At 44.5% G+C, this 23,637-nt stretch overlaps 1 protein-coding gene across 1 annotated transcript in view; it reads right to left on the bottom strand.

Moving 5' to 3' along the window:
• Positions 1–6,791: 6,791 nt before the first annotated feature.
• Positions 6,792–23,637, bottom strand: part of ALOX5 (arachidonate 5-lipoxygenase) — a 27,028-nt gene continuing 10,182 nt past the window's right edge. Inside the window, exons 5-14 of the mRNA XM_009320693.1 lie at positions 22,477–22,583; positions 19,748–19,920; positions 18,871–19,017; positions 18,569–18,772; positions 18,253–18,339; positions 16,304–16,482; positions 13,433–13,554; positions 11,035–11,135; positions 8,241–8,411; positions 6,792–6,971 (exon numbers count right to left, since the gene is read on the bottom strand). Coding sequence (XP_009318968.1) covers positions 6,792–6,971; positions 8,241–8,411; positions 11,035–11,135; positions 13,433–13,554; positions 16,304–16,482; positions 18,253–18,339; positions 18,569–18,772; positions 18,871–19,017; positions 19,748–19,920; positions 22,477–22,583 — 1,471 coding nt within the window. The remainder of the gene's footprint in view (positions 6,972–8,240; positions 8,412–11,034; positions 11,136–13,432; positions 13,555–16,303; positions 16,483–18,252; positions 18,340–18,568; positions 18,773–18,870; positions 19,018–19,747; positions 19,921–22,476; positions 22,584–23,637) is intronic.

The following is a 23,637-nucleotide window of genomic DNA, read 5'->3' as shown; positions in this document are numbered from 1 at the left end:
TTTAAAAAAAAAATAATAATCTAAAAAATCAGTGATATGGTGTTTGCCCTAGCAATCAGAATTGTGATTGAACAAGATTACCAGCTTGGAGAAGAGGACTAGAAAGAGAAACCAGGGCTCATCTTGGTGGTACCGGTATCGTCCAGGGCTGGAGAGAGATTTATTTTTAATATACTATTGCCGCCCTCTAGTGCTCTGGAAAAGAATCTGCCCACAATTACTAGCCATAAACAGACGTTAGGTAAGGGAAGCATACCATTTCCAGGAATGAACAGGAAAGGATCAAAATAGTCAGCAATATCTATAAAGGAAAAGATTAAAGACAGCTCTGAGTGGGTATAAATCCATATAGCCATCAATTATTTCAAATTAGCTACATCAATTTAGAGCATCCCTAGAATCTTGCCCATTTTTGTTTCCAGTATCAACGGACTGTCAACAAACAGATCTGCCTTCCCTTTGCTGTATCCTGAGGCAAAGGCTTTCATCAAGAGACTGGTAGCTGCTGAAGATAAGGTGACAATGGCCGATAATCCACAACACCTAAAACTGCTCTTGACACTAAAAATGACAGACGGCACAGGGACACTCTAACATATTATAGCTATTAAATTATCTTCTGACCTCAATGATAACTTCAGGTCAGGAGTCAGAACATCCCTCGTGGTCTCCAACATATGCTCCACATACCTCTGCCTTTGCTGCGCCTGTTCTGTGGCTAAAGAAAGCTCATTAAAATAAACTGTGTGCAAAATAATTTCTCCTCACAGCTGCTTACAAAAAACCCACCAAATGAACAAACACTTAAACCACTCTGGTGCTTCTGATTTTAAAAGTGATAGCACAGGTCTATGAGAAGCAGCTCAAAATGACTACTTCAGCTACCTTTCCCCCCTCAAATCAATTTATTGCTTATCCATTCAATTAAAAAAAAAATTGTTTTGTTAGAACTCACCTCACAAAAATGAAAACTGTGCATCTCCAGTCTCTGGGGAGATCTGTCAGAAGCAGCAACAACTTTTTCAGCATCCCCATCTCACTATACAGGGCAATTAACCTTCCCAGTGTTTGCCAGATAAAGGCGTATTCAAGCTGAAATTTAATTCTTCAATGGTAAAGCTCTTCTCTCCTGCCACTGCTGAAGACAATCAGCATCTTACCCGTTATTTTGTCCATTTATCTGAACAACTACAACATCAGCTTTTGCTTTGCAAGGAAACTCTAGCAGTAAGGGAAGGAAATTCAGGCCTTGCGATCAGATCACAGAACTGACACCCTTGTTTTTCTGAGTGCCTCTAATTTTCTGAGTGGTTATGGACAATTCTCTACAGATTATATTTTCCCTCTCTCTGTATAGTTGACATATATGTTGCGATGTCTACCAGCACAGTAGGCACTTCCTTTCGAGATGGCAGTAATTTCGCACGGTTGTGAAAAGGCCTGGCTAACCTTTTATTAAGCCTTTTAGACTCTGCTCTCCAGCCAAAACCCAAATGCAGGTCACAACTTTCTGCCCACGTGAAGTTCCTCCTGTGTCCGTGATGGTTCACCACATTACTCTGCACTTCCAGTCATGTCACCTGCCTGAGTCCTTATGATATATTTATATCCCCGTGTGCATGTACCTGCGTGTACGTGAATTAAGACAAGCTGGTAAGCAGCTACTCCTTCCCTTCCCCTGTACGCTGGCTGCACCAGTGATGGCAGCACCTGTGTGAACGCATGTGTGTCTGCCCCTGGCAGGATCCTGGAGACAAGGCTTCCTTGATGCGCCCATCCTGCTTCCCCATCCCCTCTGCAGAGGCCAACGTTTGTGTCAGCTGCGATGTTCAAGCTTGGTTCCTACCACCTATCCGTCTAGCAGAGATCACAGACTTGGGGAGGCAATGCAGATGAATTTGAATGTCAAAGCTGGTGCAATGAAGAGGCTGCTGATAAACCACAGAAACACACCAGTGTCCTCCAGTAACTGGAACTGGTAAGGCTGGGCCACTGAGATCTGCATCCAGTCTGGATCTCTTCAGCTGCTGGTTGCAAGCAAACAACCTGTTGCTTTGTTTTTACATGTCAGAGACCTAAATCTACGCACAAACTGCAGACATGTAGTTGCAGGCAGGAAGAAATGCAGCCTATGAAATAATGACTGAAATAGCCATTGAATCATGGTCGTTGTCAACTGCCCACGTGCTGTCCACACAGCGTTAATAAAGATGCAGTGGGAATGGATAAGAAATTTAAAGAAAGTCTTAGAGCAAAAGGCTCCAGGAAATGAATTCAGTTTACCGAAAGAAAGGGGAAGGATGTAGTAGGGAACTGGTCAGTGAAGACTCTTCAGTCACACAAAGCTACTGCAAGAAGCTGTCTGTTGCAAGAAGCAAAATCTGAATGCGTGCACAACTAGAAACACAGCACGTATCTTTCACAGCAAGAGGGATTCACCAGTGAGACAAGTGACTCAAGCACCAGGGTGAACTGTGTATTTTGGTAAATCATGAGTGGATGTTTTCACAGAAGACAGTTTTCTAGATCAAGCACCCTTGTATTGAACTTGAAGAGCGAAATGCTTCAGGGAAATCCAAAGACCCGTGTTACGCTGAGATCAGTCTAAGCAGTCATAACCACGTCTTCTGGCCATAAAAACCCATGACTCAGTTAACTTCTAAACTTACCAGCCATGTCCGATTGTGCAATATTTATTCCTGTTTATAGTACAAATAGAGCAAACTAAGCACTTTGTGCCACTATCTCAGTGTGTGCAATTACTTCGTAGATACCATGTAGCTACCTACTGTGGCATGAAAGGCCAGTTGCTGATTAAAACTTGCCCGTTAGAAACAGGTCTTCTGGGGCCTGTTCCATGTTTTGCCCTACGTGCAGCGGAGCAAAAAATTCTGAGTGGCCGAGCCTGAACATGTTGTCTACTCTCTAGAAAGCTAAAATTAGCTCCTCCTAATTTCTACAAAGGAGGCACCTCAAACCAGAGCTGATCTGCCAGATTTCATTGCTCTTAGTCCATTTCCCCACCTGTAAAATGGGGATTGACTGCAAAAATATGGGTAGCTTACTTCGTGTGGGGTGACTATGAAGTATCTGCGCTTTGTTTCCAGGGGCAGTGAGAATCATGATATTATTGCAAGGGATGTTTGGAGGTTGGGGAAGGGAATATCCCAAGAAGTTTACAGGGGTGAACTCACCCTGCAAAAAGAGGAAAGAATGGGAGGTCAGTGATGAGAGCTGGACTGGCTGCAGCAGTCTAAATCCTCACTGTCACCAATGAACCCAAAGAGTCAGAGACTTCAGTAGGGAAATGCTTGCCCTGCCTCCTCGTTGATGGTCTCTCTCTGCCTCAAGGCCTCGTTTTCTCCTATCCTGGTTTCAGCAGGGATAGAGTTAATTTCCTTCCTAGTAGCTGGTACAGAGCTGTGTTGTGGATTTAGTAGGAGAACAATGTTGATAACACACCCATGTTTTAGTTGTTGCTAGGTAGTGCTTACACTAGCCAAGGACTTTTCAGCTCCCCATGCTCTACCGACTGAGAAGGCTGGAGGGGCACAAGAAGCTGGGAGGGGGCACAGCCAAACTGGCCAGAGGGACATTCCATACCATATGACGTCATGCTCAGTACATAAACTGGGGAAAGCTGGCCGGGGGGGGCCGCTGCTCGGGTACTGGCTGGGCATCGGGGGGGGGGGGGGGAGGCGATACAGCTGACCCCAACTGGCCAAAGGGACATTCCATACCGTGTGACAACATGCTCAGTACATAAACTGGGGAAAGCTGGCCGGGGGGGCCGCTGCTCGGGTACTGGCTGGGCATCGGTGGGTGGGTGGTGAGCAACTGCACTGTGCATCACTTGCTTTGTATATTCTTATTATTACTATTGTTATTAGTAGTAGTATTTTATTTTATTTCAATTATTAAACTGTTCTTAAACAGTTTCTCACTTCTAAATGAGTTTCTCACTTTTACTCTTCTGATTCTCTCCCCCATCCCACCGGGGCCGGGGGGCAGTGAGTGAGCAGCTGTGTGGTGCTCAGTTGCCGACTGAGGTTAAACCACGACATCTCCTTACACAGAGATTTTTTTTTAATCTGCTTGGGGAGAAAACATTAGGGCCTCTCCTCTATTTGTGACAGTCCCTTAGGACAACCCTTCCCAGTCCCTTTCTCATTATCACTAATGGTGTTTTACAGCTGGAGCGCCCTCTCCTGTGACCAAACGCCAGGAGGCAGGGCTGAGATGCCAGAGCCTCCCGAGTTACTGCCAGGGCTTTCTGAAGGGGACATCTCCCAGTTCAATCTTCCAGCCGACTTAGAATCACTGCAATTGGAAAAGACAGCAAGGAAGCCGAGTTGGAAGAGCTAAATTCCCTTGGATTAGCCAGCAGCAACAGCCATCCAGCCAAGACACATGCCATTGGCTGTCAAACCCCATTAGACATGGGACGATGCACATCTAACAGTAATATCTATCACAAAGCTGAGTGCATGACCCACTTCAGAGAGAGCTGATCCTTTCATTTCCACCTAGGAGCGATCCTGTGAGCGGACACTGTACCTTAGTAGCATGACTTAGGGGATACCTCTGTGCAAGTCATAGCTAAAGATGTAGGGGAGGAACCCATGGCCCGTGCACAGGAAGGTGACTTTCTGGGGGATGGTGACCGGCTGAAAAGGGAGCAGGGAGTGGGACAGCAACATGTGTACCCAGGCCCCCTGGAAGAGTAAGCACTTCACTATTTGCATGCATTTGCTTCCTTTCTGGTGCCAGTGTTACTTTTAACCTCCTTACCTCTTTCCACAGCCTCTCCTGCAGTTGAATCAGACTGCTAATATCAACCTTCAAAGCTGCACAGTCCATTCCCCAAACCTCCCATCAACCCTACTTGCATCCCGGGTCCGCAGGCTAGAGCGGAGGGAACAGATGCAAGAAAACAGCCATCAGCCTCTCTTCCCATATTTCGTTTTCCAGACAGATACTTGACTATGCAGATCATTATCATATGAAAGCTGAGGCAAGAGGACATTCACTGTAACCCAGGGGAAGAACAAGAGCCAGGGCTGGCATGCTGGATATATTGCATCAGCTTGTTGCATTTTTTTGCCTTTTGCATTTAAGTTGTGCCGCCTTTTTTTTTTTTTTTTTTTGCAGTTCACTTGTTACAGTCTCCGATCCCCTGGTCCTATTCCGGTGTCGCTACACAATTGCGTGCCTCAGCTCCTACAGTCATCACTTCTCATGGGTTGCAGTAAAAAGAAGATGTGCAAGTCTTAAATGTACTTCCTCAATAACAGGAAGCAGTCTTACCTTCCACACTTTTACTGAAACTCTTTAGCTGGGGGGACAAAAGGGAATCAGTCTGCTGTAAAGGATCTAAAATCAGTTGTGCTTCCACGTCTGTGTTTCACATGAAACAGAAAAGACGTATATTTTAGTAGTACCCTTTTCCAAATCACACATGAATGATAGAAATAACTATATTTCTCAAAGTGGAGGAGCTTCATGTCTCTACACAGCATGTTGTGCTTATTCCTACAAGGTTTTCGAGACATACGGCATTAGATATTGAGTTATGAAATAAAAACTAGATGTTCTTGTTCAGTTTTGTTTTATTAGCACAAGAAGCTTTCTCATCTATCGAGAAAACACACCGCAGGCTGACGAAGCTAGTACAAGGAACAAATTCTAGGAAACATAAACCATAATTGTTATTAACAAAACTACTACTCTTAAATTTCCCAAACCTCATTTTTGCTTTCATTATCTCAATGACTCTCTCAACTTTAACCAAAGCCCAAGTACTTGAACCTAATCACCTCTAAACAAAACAGACAAAACTCAGTTGTTTCTAACTAAGGTGGAACATGCCAGTTATGCTTAATTGGCCAAATCTGAAGATTCCCCTTAGAAGCTGTCAATTAACCCTTCTCCACAGTTTTTATCATTATACAAAGTAGCCTCTTCGTCCCCCACAAAACAGAAGAAACTATACACAAAACCCAGCAGCCTCAGAAATGAAACAGGAATCAATCATAAGCACTGCTAGGTCTGTGCTCATTGCCATTGTGCTAACCAAAACATTTGTCTGTACATATGAATGACATCAAACTCTGCTGGCAGAGGATAAAACAAACCTTACTAGTTTTATGTAGAAAATATACAGGTTTATGTAGGTACAAAATTTTCATCTTCTATGAATCAGGCTATCTCATTTCACATGAACTCAGTAAGAAAGTGATAAAAACCCATCAGCTATGTTAAGAAAATGTCCTGCTTCCACCTTCATCCTGATTAGGACATTCACAGCTGTAGTGAAAATATTTAACATTTGTTTTAATCAGATTAAAAACAGTGCATAAACTTTAAAGATTATATTTTTATATGTCAACAGTGTCACCTATTAAAAATAGGAAGGATTTTAAAGATGTGACTTGCTTATTGCTCGTGATACCATTTTCCTTGAACAAAATAAGTGAATCTGTGATTATATTGTTTTGACCAGGAGAGGGAAAGCTAACAGAAACATGGATATTGATTCTAAGATTAATTAAAAAATCTTCGAAAAATAAATTTGTAACAAAGTTGACCTAGAGGGTTGTCAACTAGACTTTGTCTGCAAGATCAGTCATAACCAAATTTGTTTTGAAAGTCCAAACAGACTATGGGTCAGCTCTGATGGAGAGGGCGGGCTTCTTATTTTATCCATTTCTTGAAAATTCATTGAAAAGAAGCATATGTAACAGGAAAGCATCATTAGCTTTACACGCCTCCAAACTCTCCGGGGTATCTGCTCAAACAGCAACACTGTTGGGAATGCGATCTGGGGAAAGGTAGTAGTAAGGAAGCTTTTTGTTCTTGTTGCGCTCGGTGATGGTGTTGACGATTTCATCCAGGTTCTTGCGGAATTTTGCCATAGCCTCTTTCACAGGCTTCTCCACAAAGTGTTCATCTGGGTACATGCCCAGAAAGAGCTAATTGAAAAACACCAAAAAATCATGCTTTGAGAAAGCAAAGGCTATTCTGTTTCAACATTATGTCATCCAGTAGAACAAGACCCAGAGCCTCACAAATGCTACTATTAAAATAGTAATATCAATATTTAAGCTAGCCTACATTGGCACTGCCAATGAAAAATGCTGTCCCATCCTCCCTCCACTGCTAGGTGCTTCTTTTCATCCCCACATCTTTCTGTAGTGCTGGTTCTGGTGTCTATGTGGCACCTCCTCCACCTGCAGGGAGCTCATCCACTGAAAAATAAGCACTTTTTTTCAGGCTAGTGGTCAGCCAGAGCAGCTTCCCAAGCCAGATCTCTGTATAGCCACTCAAACATTTGTGCTGCTGAAGAAAAGGACAGCATGGGAAGGGAATGCACAGCCAGGGATGAAAAAGGAAGACGACTGCTTCTTTCAGTGACAGTGGAAGTTTCTGTTGACTAAAAACTGTCCTTCAAAGTTCAACCTGACAGTTGCTTTAGTCAGCTTGGACTCTAAGGGTGCCCTGAATACCGCATTGCCAATATGCATACTGGCATATTACCTGCTTTAGGTAACTATTTCCCATGATACTACCCATGCTACTGGCTTCTCAGCTGAAACCTGGTTACTTCTTAAAGATAAGCTTCAGAAGTACCTTCTGTCCATCATCTTCCATTTAAGGATTTCAAAACACATCCTCCAGACACAGCCCTTGGTTGAGACAACCAAGTACCTACAACCTCATTTTACATGAGGGAAATGGCTACAGACCATACTTGCAAAGCGTTCTGTAGGCTTGTTTTGTTTGCACTCCACACCAGCCAGGCACAAGCCACAGCTGTAGTGCGTGTGGCTCTGGGGCAGATTTTCCAAAGGGACAGGACATGGGGACACAGTGGTGCTGTAGCTTCTCCACCAGCACTGCTGGGACAAGGAGTGGAGAAAACCCTTGTGCCTCTGCAGCCCTCTTCCTCCCACACCAGCATCCTTACTCAGCAATGCCATACTTGAGTTTAGAAACCTTCATTTTGGCTGAAACACAGCCTCAGAGTAAAAATACAACTTCTCACTCAGAGCTGGTTTGCATCTGGTGGAACAAGGGCAAACCCACACCACGGATACACCTCCACAGAAAGGCAAACATGGTCCAGTCAAGCACAGAGCAGCACTCTCATGAGTGTGGGCTCTCATGGGCCATGTGGTCTTTCCATGGCCCTCATGATCTCACCTACATCTCCCCCACGTAGAGAAAAGCGGTTGACTTACTTCATTGTCCTGGAATTGGCTCAAGGCCCAGACAGCTCCAAGATGCCAACAAGATCGTCCCCTGTCTGGCAGACTCTCCACAATTTGCTCAATGGTGACTGTCCCCTTCTCTGTCGGAGGAGGGCGGCGCATCGTTGGTGGGGCATTGGGAATCCAGGAACACCAGTCATACTGCACAACAAAGCAAGACAGCACAGTGAAAAGCTACCGTGGCTGGTATTTAGGAACACTGCAAAGGAAATCAGGAGTCTTGACACGAGAGACTTTGCTTCTATAATATGAGCCTCTCAGAAAGAGAAGGACTAAAGAACAGAGGCATGCTCTAGAGAAGGACTGAAGGAGACAAGGAAGTCCTTACCGTCTTTCTCAGGATCTCACAAGGGAGAGAGTTGGGTTGCCTTAATGGGAGCAGTTATTCTGCCAACGACAGGCATGTGCCACACAGCCCAGATTCACCAGCCAGGCTAAGGACTTATCTATTTTATTAAACAAAGATCTCTTCGGATAATCTGAGGCGACCTCTGATAAAAAACCTGTAATTGATAAAATACCCTCTTCTCCAGTTGCACTTTTCTGCAAAATTTGCTCTAAGAACATGCCCACAGTACTGTGGTCAGGCAGTAAGAGAGGCAAGGGACGCTGGTGCATCATGGAATATGGCAGGTGGATGTGGCCACGGTGAGTGCCAGACTGGGAACCCAGAATCACTTCTGGCCTGCTTCAATGTTGTGGGATGTTGATGTCTCATTTTGCCTCAGATATGACTCCGAGTTTTGCCACCATCTGAGATGCTGCACTCTTTTCCAAGCACTTTTTCATTACCTTCATACATATCCCCTGCCATGCCTGAGGGAAAGTCCCATTTCAGCTGTGTGCCACGCTTACACTGTGCTCAATCTGTTCTTTCCAGTGCATAGCCATATCCTCCTACCCTCTACCCGCTCTCTCTGCCATTTTTTCCCATGGCTGAAGACCCTTTTGCTGATGGGCTGAATATCCTCTGCATGCCAAATTCCCCCTCTCATTCTCTGAAGGCTCTCTGCTAAACCCTGATAGCCTGGGCAATACTAAGAGATGGTTTCTTAGTGGTACTTAGACAGGATTTCCTGATGGGGAGGTTGGGAGATGTCTCAGTCACTAGTAATGACCAGTTAGAAATGAATAGTCACAGAGGTCTCTGGGCATGGATGTGGCACAGGAATAGTGTGGGTTCATTTGACACCTGGCTCTAGACCTGCTCCAGGCCTCCTGAGCTGCAGGGGTGGACAGGAAGGTCAACATGGAGAGTGATGTGGGATGTACTTGGGAATAATTACCATAGGAAAGATGGTCTCCCTGCTTATCTGTGAGATCATTCATGCCTGAAGCCAGAACATGTGCCAAAAAAAAAGCTCACAGAATCACAGAATATCTCAAGTTAGAAGGGACCCATAAGGAACATCAAGTCCAACTCCCTGCTCCTCTCAGGACTACCTAAAACTAAACCATATGACTAAGAGCATTGTCCAGACGCTCCTTGAATTTTGACAGGCTTGGCACCATGACTACTTCCCTGGGGAGCCTGTTCCAGTGACCGATCACCCACTCAGTGAAGAAGCTCTATGCAATACAGCCTGACAGAGATTTGCTTCTGGCTATGAAGTCTGGTTTCCAAAATGCCTTGATGTTGGAAGAAACAGCATTTGAAAGGCAGGCTGTTACTATAGTTTCAGGGTAGATATGTGTCAGTAAAGGCAGGCAGGGGTAACACAGGCTATCAGTATGTGATACAATAAACATCACAGAGGAAGCTCAAAGTTGCCAGTTGGCTCGCAAACTCAAGAAATGAGCAGCAATGCCCTTTCCATGCTTTGGGAATATTAAGCACATTGCTGCTTTTGAAAACTTGACCATACATGACCAAAGCCTAGATCCTCACAGATGCACTGCTTCAAATTTCTATGTATGTCAGTGGGAGTTAAGTACCTAGATATCACTAAGGACCTGGACTCCTGTCCCACTGACTTCAATGAGACTTGACTTTGGAGAGGCTTGTCTGTGCTGCTGCAGAAAGTAGAAGTGGAGGTCCTGCAGATGTGCAAGGCAGCTTTCAACTACTTAAGTCAGGACCCTTGGTAAATGCTCCATTAGGCCAGCTAGATCGCTGCACTGCCGGGACTGAGCTATTGGAAATAGCCGTCTGCACCAACTCAGACAGATGAGTGCAGTCACAGCACTGAACTGCGCTGCACGTGTTCCCTAAGCCACATCTGAAAATGGGATGTATGCTGCATCGGCACAGGCACACTGCCAAATTAGCGCAGCTTACAACAGCAACCCCTGGTAGCACAGCAAATGCAAAGCAAAGCCACTTAGCATAGCTCACTGCATTTCATTGCAGAATGTGCCACAGACTACCAGCACATATCCTGGCAGTTCAGGTGGTGTCTGGAAGGCATGGTAGCTAGACTGTGCACCTGAACCCTTCAGCATTTCCGAAAGGGGTCTTAGCAACCCGTTTAAATGCTTAAAAAAATTGTTCCCCATAATGAAATTATTAAAACTAAAATATACAAGCTAGAACCCCTAAATTTCAGCTTTGGTACCTATTTAGGACTCAAAATACCTTTCTCAGCTTCCAAACCAATTCAATTTCCACAGGCTTCATGGGGATTTGCACATGGCCCTGCGGTTATTTTGACCAGAAAGAGTAATGTAATGTCTGTACATCTATTAAAAAACATTTCTTAGACCTTGCCCTGGCAGATGCATCTCCCAGCCCAGAAAGTAGAAGAGTCTTCCCAGAAATTCCTACCTGACCAAAATTCACAGCTGCATGCTGGGCCGATGTGGTGAATATTATCACTGTGAGATATTCTGCTAGCTTCTCTCGTGTCCTGATCATCTTAGGAAACCCTAAACGAGGGAGAAGAAAAGCTTAAGTAACCCAGCTATGAAGTAACCCAGTTACCCAGTAGTAACCAGCTACTCAAAAGGCATGAGTTAGAGGGCCGTGCAGCAGCCACTGAAGAGCAGGGCATTCTCTTTCTGAATCTTGCTGTGTGGTCTAACAGGAGTTACTCAAGCTCCCTGTGTCTTGACTGTCCAGCCGTAAAAACAGAGTGATCCTGCCTTACCTCATACAGGCTTGTCAGGCATCACCGCTGTTTGCAAAGTATGTGGCGTTCCTTAAGGGAAAGGCAAAGTATAATTACATCTTTAAAAAATACTGTATCCCTGTCCTCTCACCCTACCTACCCTGCAGCAAGGAACCCAGCGAGTCCACAGGGCAGGGGCCTCAGATGCTCCCTTTTTCTTCAGTCTGCAGTGCAAGCAGGGAAGGTTCATGCCAAGGAGCAAATGACCATGTGCGTGTATTTATAAAAGTCTGAGGCTCAGCGATCAAGTGTACTGTGAGAAAGAGCGCAGGGAGAGCTTATTTGCTGAAACGGGAAGTGAGGAAACGAGAACTTCTGGAAGAGAAACAACAGAACAAGGAACAGAAATAGTTGCACGAAGCTGTCTTTGAAGGGGAATAACCAAACGGCACAATACAAAGGAAGAAGGGAATAGTCAGGAACTAGGGAAATATTTTGCTACCAAAGCACGCCCGAGCCTGTATCTCTCCTATCCCAACTACATCACAGTCCTGTGCTGTACTCCCTGTCCCAGCCCAATGTGACCACAGGTCCCAGGATACCTAAAGACCTGTCAGCACCCTGGGGCGAGCTGCCCAGGCTCAGGCTGCCTGTGCCAGCTGCTTCCATCTCCACCACCAACCTGATGCAGATGTGAACTCAGCCTGAGAGGGGCAAGAGGCACACGGTAGCTCTGGCCAGCCACCAAGCCCAAGAAGGAGAGGATGCACCTCCCCTCCTGTGTCCTGCTATCCTAAGCACACTGTGCTCATCTTTAAAGGGGCTTGGCATGCTCCCAGTCAGAGCAGCCCTCCCAGGGCAGGAAGGGAGACTGGAGGGGGAGCCCTGGGTGCAACAGCCTCCCCCATTTATCCTCCTCCTATTCTTTACAGACCCAGCCAAGTCCCCCTGCTCTCTGCCCCAGCCCTTGGGGTGGCAGCAGTGCAGACAGGGATGCTGCAGGTCTGGCAGGTTTCCCACCTGTAGTGGCAGTCCTGCCACCAGTGGTGCTTGTAGTGTCCCACCCCAGCTGTAGCCCTGGAAAGGCTCAGTACTTGTCCCATATCAAGTTGCTTAGGTCAAACATGAAGTTCCTACTAGGAGGCCATTTCTAAGCTTTTCCTAAGAGACAACTAGACAAACAAAAACGATAGCAACTAGGTGTCCCCCAATCCTTTGCTTGTCCAGGCAAGTAGAGCCCAGGAGGCTGTTATACACCAGTGCGTACTGGTAATGAGTGGAAACATCACAGTTTTGCCTGGAGGTCTCACACACAACCACGTGTGCATGCAATGCCAAAGCCATCTGCCCCAGGTCACTGGCTGACAGGTGTTTCCAGATGTAAATCAGTCAGGACAGTATGAAGAATCCCCACCCACCTGTATAAATTCCTGAAAACCTGCTTAGACAAAATGTGAGTGGAAGAAAAAAAACATGTTTAGGAAAAGGCAGGAGAGTGTTACCTCAGCTGGGAGAATAGAGCTGTGTTATGGGTGAGAGCTCCCACAGCCAAGTAATGGTTTGCAAGAAATGAGAGGCAGTGAAAGGAGACAGAGCAAAGGAAAATATTCCTTGGAAAGAAGTATGAGGATCTTCTCTTGAAGAGAGAAGAACAGCTCAACGATGACACAGATGCCGAACAAATGCAAAGTGCAGCAAGATACCCCTGGGGAGGTTCTTACTTGTTCCTATTCAGTGCAAGGTTTGGAGGAGAGGATTCAAGGGGGTCTCGCTGCTCCTTGTCATTTCTATCAGTCTGCCCGGTGGTTCCAACAGCACATACAGACAGCCCCTCCCCTCATGCTTAAAGCATGAGCAGACAAGATCAAAGGACCAATCCCCAGTGTACAGAGAGATTACACAAGTTGCCCAAGCTCATAGTGAGAATCTGTGGCAAAGGAAGGAGCTGTCTCGTGAGGGAGGGAGGGCCTGATCCAGGGTCTCACCCATAAAACTGAGCGTCTTTAGGCCAAGAAAGGAGAGCATCTCCAGCTGCTCAAGGCATGCTGTGCATGCAGCACTGCTGTCAGCAGGGACTTGACAAGCTGCAAACCTGGCTGGGCCATCATACCTTACCTGAGGCCTTCACGCCCCTCATCCCATAGACGTAAATGTCTTTGATGAAGGCCTGGAGCTCCACATCCTCACACACCACCTCGTCACTCTCATAGTAGATGTGAATCACATCCTCTGCAAAACTGCAGACACAGGAACAAATGAACAAGACAAAACGAAAAGGAGAAAGCAAGCCTGCCATTCCCTGAAGACCTTCTATTGACCTTGCAGAGGAGGCAGATGCTGCACGAGGAAAGAGAGAAGGGCAAGAGCAGGTCTCAACACCCTCCCACCTCCTTCCCACAAGCAGTGAGAAGGCACAGAGGCAACTTTGATTCATTTCTGACTGCAGCATCACTTCCTCCCCCAACAAAAAGATGCTGGACCACACTGCATCCCCTGAACAGTCCTGTGCACTTTATTCTCTTATTTGAGGCTTTGCTCCTGCCCAGACCTCTGTCTGCACATCTACATCCTTTTCTTCACTTAATACAGACTCCCTCTGGCATATCCACATGGCTCCCACACTGGGAACAGGGGTTCCCAAACTGTGATACCAGCACCATCCCCTGTATGTGGGACGCTCCGAAGCGGCTCCTGAATACCATCCAAATAGTTGATCCCCTCCTACCACACATCCTTTTCACAAAACCCAAGTGGCACACTCCAAAGCAGGGGTGGCCCAGGAAACTCCTCTTGGGGAGAAGAGGTCTAGACCTTTTTCCTACACGCACTGCATACAGCAGACATCTCCTCCCTGTTTAGTTCCTCTTCTCAAAATCCCTCCTTCTATACAGGCTTCCAAGGCTAATTCACCTCCGAAAGAAAGGCTCTTAAAGCACTAAGATAACAGAAATAGTTTTGAAAGCAGTGAAAATAGGAAAGCCTGATTTCCTGCAGATTTGCGTCTCATGACTGAATGACTGGTTAACTGAGCTATGCTGAGATACTCTGTTAGCTCTGCTAAACATTTTGACATTAAATCTCTTTTGCTAAATATTTTGACAACAACCCATAGGGTGAAACATTTGACTGTGGAAGCTGACTGATGGGATTAAGAATTGTTATCCAATACAAATTTATCCCCTAATAAGCTATAAATTTATTGGAATTTGGAGACCTTTACAAATCTGTCAATGTGGTTTCTATTGCCAACCAAATCAAGAGCTGTTATTAAGGTAGGCAAACAACTGCATAAACACCAAGAGTTTAAGTAATTTTGGCTTCCAGAGGAAGCCAAAGGAAAAGAAAAATCCTGCAACATGCAGCAATAAAGATGTTCTGCATGAGCTCTGCCTCCATCACCTGGCACCTGTGCCAAATGCACACAGAAAGTAATCCCTCTCTTACAGAACGGCAGTATTTTAGACGGCCTTCCATGCAAATATAACTTAGTATATGAAGTGCGGATGAGGCCTTTTGGGTTGGAATATTTTGGGTTGGAATATCTACCTGCAGTTAGATCAGAAATAAAAAGCTGACTATTAGAGAAGGGGTTTAAAAATTTGCCGTGTGACCCTCAGTGTTTCTATAGGGACACCCTTATCAGCTTTCTTAAGTCTAGGCCATCTACCACATGCGAAGCAATGCTGGGGATAGAAGTTATTTCATCAAAAGAGTGGAGACTGACAGCCCTGCAGAGTGTAGGAGATTCATGGTGACTAGATACATGCATGACCGTGGGTTCGTGGGTCAGGATATCATGCACTCAGAAGGGTACTGCCCACACCATTTATAAACCAAATTATTCACTTATGAAAAATCTTGCAGCCAAGTCTGAGGCTGTAACATCTTCCTCCAGCTAGGTTAACACCCATGAACAGTCAAACTACATTGAGTTGACTAAGTGCTATCTGGTGTTTGAAAAGGCATACCTCAATCAGCAAAGAAAACACAGGAAAGAGAAGAAGGACAAAAACCGGACTACATCAAAATAACAACCACAGAAATGTTATAACTTCCTTTTCTATCAGATGGGCACTAACAATTGCAGGAAATATTGCAAGATAACCCCTTGCCAAAACACAGAGAAAACACAGGAGACAAAGATGTACCCAACACTTTAAACATTGACTGCATTATAAACCCCCTACTTTGTGTACACAAAAGATCTGATTTTTAATGAACATGCCTGCTTTTCAAAAGCCACGTGACCAGACACAGCTGCATATTTAGCAAGCAACTTATGCCATGCAAAAAAAACGTCATTTCTTAAACAAAATGCCACTGTAGAATAAACCCCACATGAATCATTCCATTGTGGGGCAGTGTTTCATATCTGAAAAGAAGCCATGTTCATATGGTAGAGCAGCCTTGCAGTACCTCTCCTGACTCAGAATTGCTGCCCTTGCTCACAAAACTTGGATCTTGCAATTTTAAGCCATTTTTAAAAAGGTTTTGCTCAAATCAATTAATGCCTAATTTATTTGTTTTTTTAACACAACTCTGTCATGCAAGCCAAGCTTACATTTCCACTCCACAAGAACCTTGACGAGCTCACGTGGCTGTCTCTGAGAGCTGGGTTCTTTCTTGGTTTGTGCATAGCTAAAAAAAAAGCTAATTACATTCCCTTTGCAGGGCTAAATTCCAACACACTAAACTCTGAAATCCTATAGAAGAGTATATACTTATAAAGGAGCCTCTGAAACACAGAACGCAAGAAAACAGGGCTGAAAAGAGCAGGAATTAACAGCCTTTCAAGGGTGAGTGCTTGCTTAACTATATGTTTTTCCTCAGATGAGATATGCTGGATGGAAAAAATCTCCACGTGAATAAATAGTCCAGGTGCTGTTCACAAGGCTGTGATGAAGAGTAAAGTGAGCAGAGAGAAAATGAAGTCATGTCTCTGTGACAGTGACTTTATTAGCCATTTCTAGAACTACAGTCTCTTACCTCTTTATAGCCTCCCAGACTTTAATGCCATCATCCCGGTAATAGTAGTAGGGGATATCCTCTTTGCTGTCCATCCCTTTAGCTTTGATCTCGTCAGGGAAGCAGAGGGAGCTATAAGTCAGATCCTTCATTGCTTTCTGCACCATTTGTACATGTCCTCCTCCGCCTGTAGCATTTGCCTGCAGGAAGAATGGCAAGACAGAACAGTAGGAGATTATGTTCACTTTGTGCCAAGACTGACTTTCCAAATTCGCAGGAGACGGTATTCAAAATGCTGGTGAATCTGTTTTTCAAGGAGAAAACCACACCTCTGCACAAACAACTACTGAACTGCAAAGGTCTACTGCAACTGTGCATTTTGACTTCAGAGATTTCACACCTCTCCCATGAATCACTGTTAATATTCACATTTTCTCCATAGGTACAGCACCTGCTTATAATGGAATACAGTAATAAAGTACAGCAATGTCAAAGGATCGAACCCAAAGCACTTTCTGCCAGCCCTATGCTCCAGAACTGGCATGTGTGTGAAGGAAGGCAGCCGGCAGTGTACTAGAACAGGGCTTTTGCCAAACCACCCACTGGTGCTACAGAGTGGTTTAGGACAGTGTGTTTAGGGATGCAGGCTACTGTTAGTCACCCTGGAATTTAAGCCAGGAGATCAATCCTGCTGGGTGGCTCTGATGAGGATTGGCCAGGGTTTCAGTATGTTACATTTGGAAAACACAGCATGTCCACAATAAACAGCACGGCAAAACTCTTTAGATAATCACTGCGCAAAAGCTCCCAAATTTTGCTTTTCTAGCACACGATGCTAGCGTTGTAGCAGTATTCAGCTTACACTTACTGTCCTCCGGTTGGTTGTTCATCTACACTGGAACCAACAAAATCTGGAGCTCCAGGATCCCTGCTGGCAGATCTTAGCCACACACTCATCCCATGTGCACAGGGTACAGACATTATGCTTCTGTTCAAAGGGATGGGAGCGCCTGCCAGGTCTCCACAGTCAGCAGTGGGGTACAGAAGACAAGGAAGATGCCTGGATTCAACCTCCCTTTTCTCCTTGGGTGAAAAACTCCGGAGCATGGAAGCTATTTTTGGTCTGGTGCCAGAGGTGTAAGGGGGACAGAGTTGTCCTGAACCACAGGCTCCCTCTTTGAAAGGACTTCTGAAACCTCCCCAAACTTCCCAGTTGGTGCTAGCATGTTGTCACGAGACTGCTGCATGCCAACCTGTTGCAGTTTCTAGATGCAACATGTTGTTTCTGGTGGACCCAAGGGAGGAAGAGCTGGGTACACGTTAAATACCAGTGCAGTCAGATTTAGATGTTCAGATTTGACCCAAGAGCTGCACCACAGTCCACAATAAACAGCTATGTTTCACTGACTCAGATGAAGCTGAGTTTTAATCCTAGCAGATCTGCTATTTATGGCAATTCAAGAAGACAGGCTGGAATCTATACCCACTATTTGCAGGCTCAGAAATCTATCTTACCTACACGTCTTACTCTGTGACACAAATTTCCTTTTGCAATCACAAATTCTTTTGCTCACCACCCCTCCCCAAGTTGAATAACTGAGTACTTAAACAAACTGGGGACTTAGCTGCGTGCATACGTGTTCAGGGATGTATGTGCGTATTATGTTACCTTGCACTCCTATACTCCTGTCTCAAAGCCACATGAGCTATGAGTAAGTGAGATACTGACTCATTACTGACATTGGCCAGTTCTGAACTGACTACTTAGAGGCAAAAGATACCGACTTTAGGGCAACAAGAAATGAGTTAACTTAAGGCATCAGTTCTGTGTGCCAGTTTCTCAGGTGATATTAGTTATGTTTGCCCTTTACTAGAAAGGTCAAGAAACAAGGCAATATGTGATGGTTAAAGGATAAAAACACATATGGAACCATGAAGAATAATGAAGATTTGCAAAGGGGATTACTTACCTTGTCAAAAAGGCCACATTCACAGATAAGCTGTTCTCGGGCTTTGGTATTGATGGCTATTGTGAACCGCATGTGTGGCACCAAGAGCTGTGAAATGGAAGAAACAATGAAAGAAGGAAAATTCTCTGACTGAATTCAACAGCAACCAGGTGTGAAGTTTGAAGTCCTGGAAGTCCTGGTGGCTAGCTGTACGTTGCTTTGCAGCGCAGCCAGCGAAACTATCTCAGCAGAGCTATCACCAGGACTTCCTTTTGGTTTATCAAGCTAATGTGATAACCTCCCTGAACCGCATACATCCCTTCATGTAAGAACCAACCTTGAAGAGGGGATGCACAGCAGGCAGCTGCCGGAACATAGCTATGCTGAACACCTCCGAGACTAAGTGGGTCCGTAAGAGATGGGTCACTGTCTGGTGGATGTGGAAATCAGATGAGCGAACCCAAATTTTAGCTAGCAGCCAGTCATACACGGCATCTGAAGGAAGGAATATGGGATTGTCTGGCCCAGGATTTTGACCAAGCTGAAAGATACAAAAAGAATATGAAACCCCAAGCCGTTCATATTTAAGATGAGACAACAAGCAATGTGTCCCTTTAAAGACCCTGACAGTAAGCCCACCTGGATTGCAATGGGTACAATTTTATTCTCCAGATTCTTATACAGCAGACAGATGGGTGCAGCCAAATGCTGTATTGTGCATGGGTCTGTTTTGTTGGCATCCACACCATCCAGCAGTTCATAGTCCACAATGAAAATGTTTCCTTGCTGGGGGAGCAGGGGAAAAAAAAAAAAGCATGATGAGTTTTAACAGACTGCAGGCAGCAAGGCTCGGAACAAAGGTCAGGAAGTCTCAGCAAGAGGCTAGCTTGTGCCTTGTGGTTACAAGCGGCTACCAGCGTGCCCTTGCTCATGGTGGCTCAGGGACGATGGCATTGAGAAGGCAAGCACCTTTACACAAACTACCCGACTTGTGTCTGCTGAGCCTGATAGTGAGCCTTTCAGCAAAGAGCAACTAAGTACTTGGCATTCATGCAGTGACACTAAGATGCAAACAAGTTTCACACTGCCAGCTGAAGAGACCACTGTGATCATCATACAAACAAAAGTAAGGCACCCTTGCCAACCCTTCTTCAGCATGTTAGTTCAACTCTGCGGGTGAGAAGAGGGTAAGACCCTACCAAGAAAGGGAGAGGCCCTTTGCCCCTCTGAGGCAGATGGTCAATCCCTACTCTTTCAGATGAAACCACTGAAAAAGAACCCTTCACCTCCTGGTGACATCTCTTTAACTGGACCTGGTGAAAGGCATGGCCTGCAGCTCCAGGATAGCAGGAGAAAACAGTTAACAGAAGTATTGCTAGTCTGCAGATGCAACCAGCTTTGTCATGACCAACATACAGCCTGAAGAGAGATGTGGTGGAAGGCAGTTAGAAGAGGGTTTGGATGTCAGAGGATATGAGAAGGAACAGATGAAGTCCAACCTCACTCAGAGCCCTACCTTCACTTCCTCCTCCAGGGTCAGGTTCCTCTCCAGACTGCATTCTACCATATCCATAGTCACGGGCAACTTCTTGGGTATCTCTGTGCATCTCCTTATCAGCACAGGATTGCATCCATTCAGGAACTGGTAGCCAAACATAAAATCTTCCTTCCAGTGCTGCATCACGTATTCTAAAGGAAAAACAAGTCTGCAGCATCAACATCTGCACTGCATCAATATCCTACTTGCATTGTAGGATTCCTCCTTTCCTCCCCACCTTTTGTTACACTGCACTGCAACTTTGACTAAAGAAAGTAGCAAGAAAATGATTCAAGAGGTGCCACAGAATTTTTAGAAAAATCACTTAAGTTAAATGGACAATGTAATATTTGCTTTTCACTTTGAGAAGAATTAAATTGGTAATAATTTGTTTTCCCATGTACACAAGTAATGTCTTCAGGGGAAAAATGAAGCAAGTAAAGTTTTCCACTATTGCCTGTTTTCAGACAAGGCAGAACTTTTTCTGAGAGCAATTTATTTTTCTACAAAGGGTGAAAGGATGAAGAAGATGGGCCTGAAGGAATGCAGGAATAATTAAAAAAAAAAGTCTCAAAACTCACAATGCTTTCTAACAGAGCAGAAAAAAGTTAAGTTTACTTAAAGTTGACATTTACATCATCTCTGTCAATTGCATAATGAGTCTGGAGCTGTATCTGAAGTCTACACCAAGCAAAAAATGACTCATCACCTTGGACAGAAGCTGCATGACTGAAAAATGCCTTGAACCACCTTCTCCATTAGCCCTGTTTCTGCCTAGGCTTGCAAATAAGCAGATTCAGAGTTGCATTAACATAACTGAGACTGATGCTTAACATTTAAAACTCAGAGAATTGAACTTTCCTCATGAGTATGGAAATGTTATCCATGAAATTAATTGTAGATCATATCTAATTCTTGTATTAAAAGTGCTTTAGGAAGCAATCTTATTAAATGTAACAAATTGCTGTAATTAGTTTTTAATAGATCTGGCCACCTCGTGTGCTTTATTTTATACCCGAAACCACAGAAATTACTCTTATTTTTGTTAACTGGTCATTAGGCAGCCTGAAGAGGAAGAAAACTTCAGAGCAGGAGGGAAAAGTATTTTCCTTTGCAGAGTCTGGACAGGCTATTCACACACATTTGAGGAGCCACACGCTAACCAATTTATAGTATCTGTGTATCTATTATATCCAATAATACAGTAAAATAAAGTAAAATAATGTAACCATGGGCGATAGTAGAAGGTTGGGTCTGGCTCACAAACCGAAGGCTTCCCAGCCCTGCTTTACAGAAATGACACCATGAACTTCAAAACCCGTGTCTGTCCGCAACTCTTTTTACTGGGTTTTCAAGTAACTGCTAAGATTTCCATATTGAAAAGGGTTAAAGAAAAGTATTTTGTCTTTGATATGTTAATACTACGTCAATGGAGTTTTTAACAGTATGAAAGATACTGCAGAAACTGAATGACCCTGAATGAAACTCACATTCTTAGAGAGGGATTTTTGTCTTCTAGTAAGAAGATGCGAGTATGAAATGGCAAGCACAGCAGGACAATTAATGCAGTATGCACAACTGATTCTGACACATTTTTTAAAAGAGGTGACATTTTGGATAAATGCCTTTTCAGGCCTAGCTTGCACTAATGTCCAATACGAACCACGGTTCCTCAGGTTGTGGTCTGATGGCCCATCCTGGCTGCAGCGGGACCAAGTGAAGAAAAATGTGTCAGAATCAGTTGTGCACACTGCATTAATTGTCCTGCTGTGCTTGCCATTTCATGGTTACATTATTTTACTTTATTTTACTGTATTATTGGATATAATAGATACACAGATACTATAAACCAGGTCATTCCCAGCTCTTTGCAACCCATCCCCAGATCCGTTGGCCTAACAACACAGGCTTTCATGCCTGGAACGAATTCTGTCAAAATGACCCCTGTTAGGAAAAATTTACCACTGAAAAGCATTTGAGCTGCCCCATGTCATTGACACAAATGGCCCACGAGGACGGAGTGAGGGGAGCTACAGGTGAGGTTATGACAGCAGAACTGAGGCAGTGGTACCCTCCCCATGTTGGGACAGAGTCGAGAAGCCGGGACTGTTAGCAGCAGTGCAACCAGGACTGAGCACATGGCTGGGATGTTAGGCAACAGCCTTTGATCTGGTCTGTGTAAGAGGCAAGAGGGGTCACCCTCTCACTTGCCTTGAGCGGAGAACATTTCCAAACGTGCCTCTTTGGAGATTTTCCATGTATTTAGATGGCTGAAGTGGGACATACACGATCAAACTTTCAAAAACGCCTTAACAGCTAATATGCTCTGAAAAGCACTCCCACTAAGTTATCTCTAGGTTTAGATGCAAAATTCTTATGAAAATATGTCCTACGGGACTTGCACATATCTGAAAATACATTTCTAAAAGTCAAAAGGGACTACGATGCCCAACTGGTTTGACCTCCAGTATAGCTCAGGACAGAGAAGGTCACTGAGCAATTCCCAGTAAGTTTAGTTTGTGTGAGATCATAGCTTCGCTTTTTGGTCTTGCAGGCTGCTGGTGTGATCAGCAGTCTGAGATTACAGTTTATTTATGAAAAAACATGAGAGAAGTGCAGGTCAACCACTTCCATCCTAACCAGGTATGTACAAGACAACTAATTAGTCATTCTACGATGCAAACATGAGCAAATGCTGATAAACCCACCGGAGATTGTGTTGCTGATTCTGACAAAGATCCTCTCAAAATCTGCAAAATCACTCCAGGAGGACTGGAACATGTGCATGAAACGGTTGACATAAAGATTCTCCATCCTAAAAATAAAACAAAACAAAAAAGTCTCTGGAAAAAATGATCTCCAGCATCCTCAATACCCTTCCCCATTCTTTTCCACCCTTTATATACCTACACACAATAAATTTTTCAGTGGTAGAATGTGAGATTGGTCACCCTACAGAATTAAATTTGCTGGCTGTACCTTTACACACAAGCTTGAAAGGCATCTCAAGGGCCCAGTCCCTGCTATTGCATTTACTGAACTCCATTCTAGAGTTGCTCTCGGCAGCCTACAATGGCAGTGCGTTAAGACCTATGTCATATAAAAACTATAGTCAGAAAAACTCCTGCTTCACACATCATCAGTAGTTAGCATCAGCTGAGGGTGCTAAGATCATTATTAGCACCAGTTCAGAAAGGGGTATGATGACACAAAGAGATTGAGTGATTTGCACAAAGTCAGAACAAATAACCCAGGATCAGTCCAGCCAGTATCCCTAAATAGAGAACAGCTCCTGTAAGTATCTACGTGACCAAGGCCAGACTGGATCCCTACAGTGCGAGGCCTGAGTTTTTGAGAGCTTTCTATTTACTTAAGCTGCTGGTTAAACTTGACGCTCATCTCTAACCTCAGGAACCAAGTCACTTGGTTGCAGACATCACATGAACATGGGGGGCTGAGAGCCAGAAATGTCTGACTTAAAGTGCTAATTCAGCAAAGTATTCTGTCTACAACACAGTCAAGCAAGTTCACCTCATATGAGATAACAAGTCCTAAATTGTTACATAAATGCTGAACTGTTGTTATTAAATAGAAATCATTTATTTTGACCGGAAAGCAAATAATGAACCATAGAATAGAACCACAGAATCTTTAAGGTTGGAAAAGACCTCTAAGATCATCGAGTCCAACCATCAACCCAACACCACCATGCCCACTAAACCACGTCCCTAAGCGCCTCATCTACCCGTCTTTTAAATACTTCCAGGGATGGGGACTCAACCACTTCCCTGGCCAGCCTCTTCCAATGTATAACCACTCTTTCAGTAAAGACATTTTTCCTCACATCCAATCTAAACCTCCCCTGGCAC

The sequence above is a fragment of the Pygoscelis adeliae genome, unplaced genomic scaffold (genome assembly GCF_000699105.1).
Source record: "Pygoscelis adeliae isolate BGI_AS28 unplaced genomic scaffold, ASM69910v1 Scaffold190, whole genome shotgun sequence".
Classification (NCBI taxonomy): Eukaryota; Metazoa; Chordata; class Aves; order Sphenisciformes; family Spheniscidae; genus Pygoscelis; species Pygoscelis adeliae.
The sequence above is the reverse complement of the archived record's forward strand: the minus strand, read 5'-3'. Positions and strand labels throughout refer to the sequence as shown.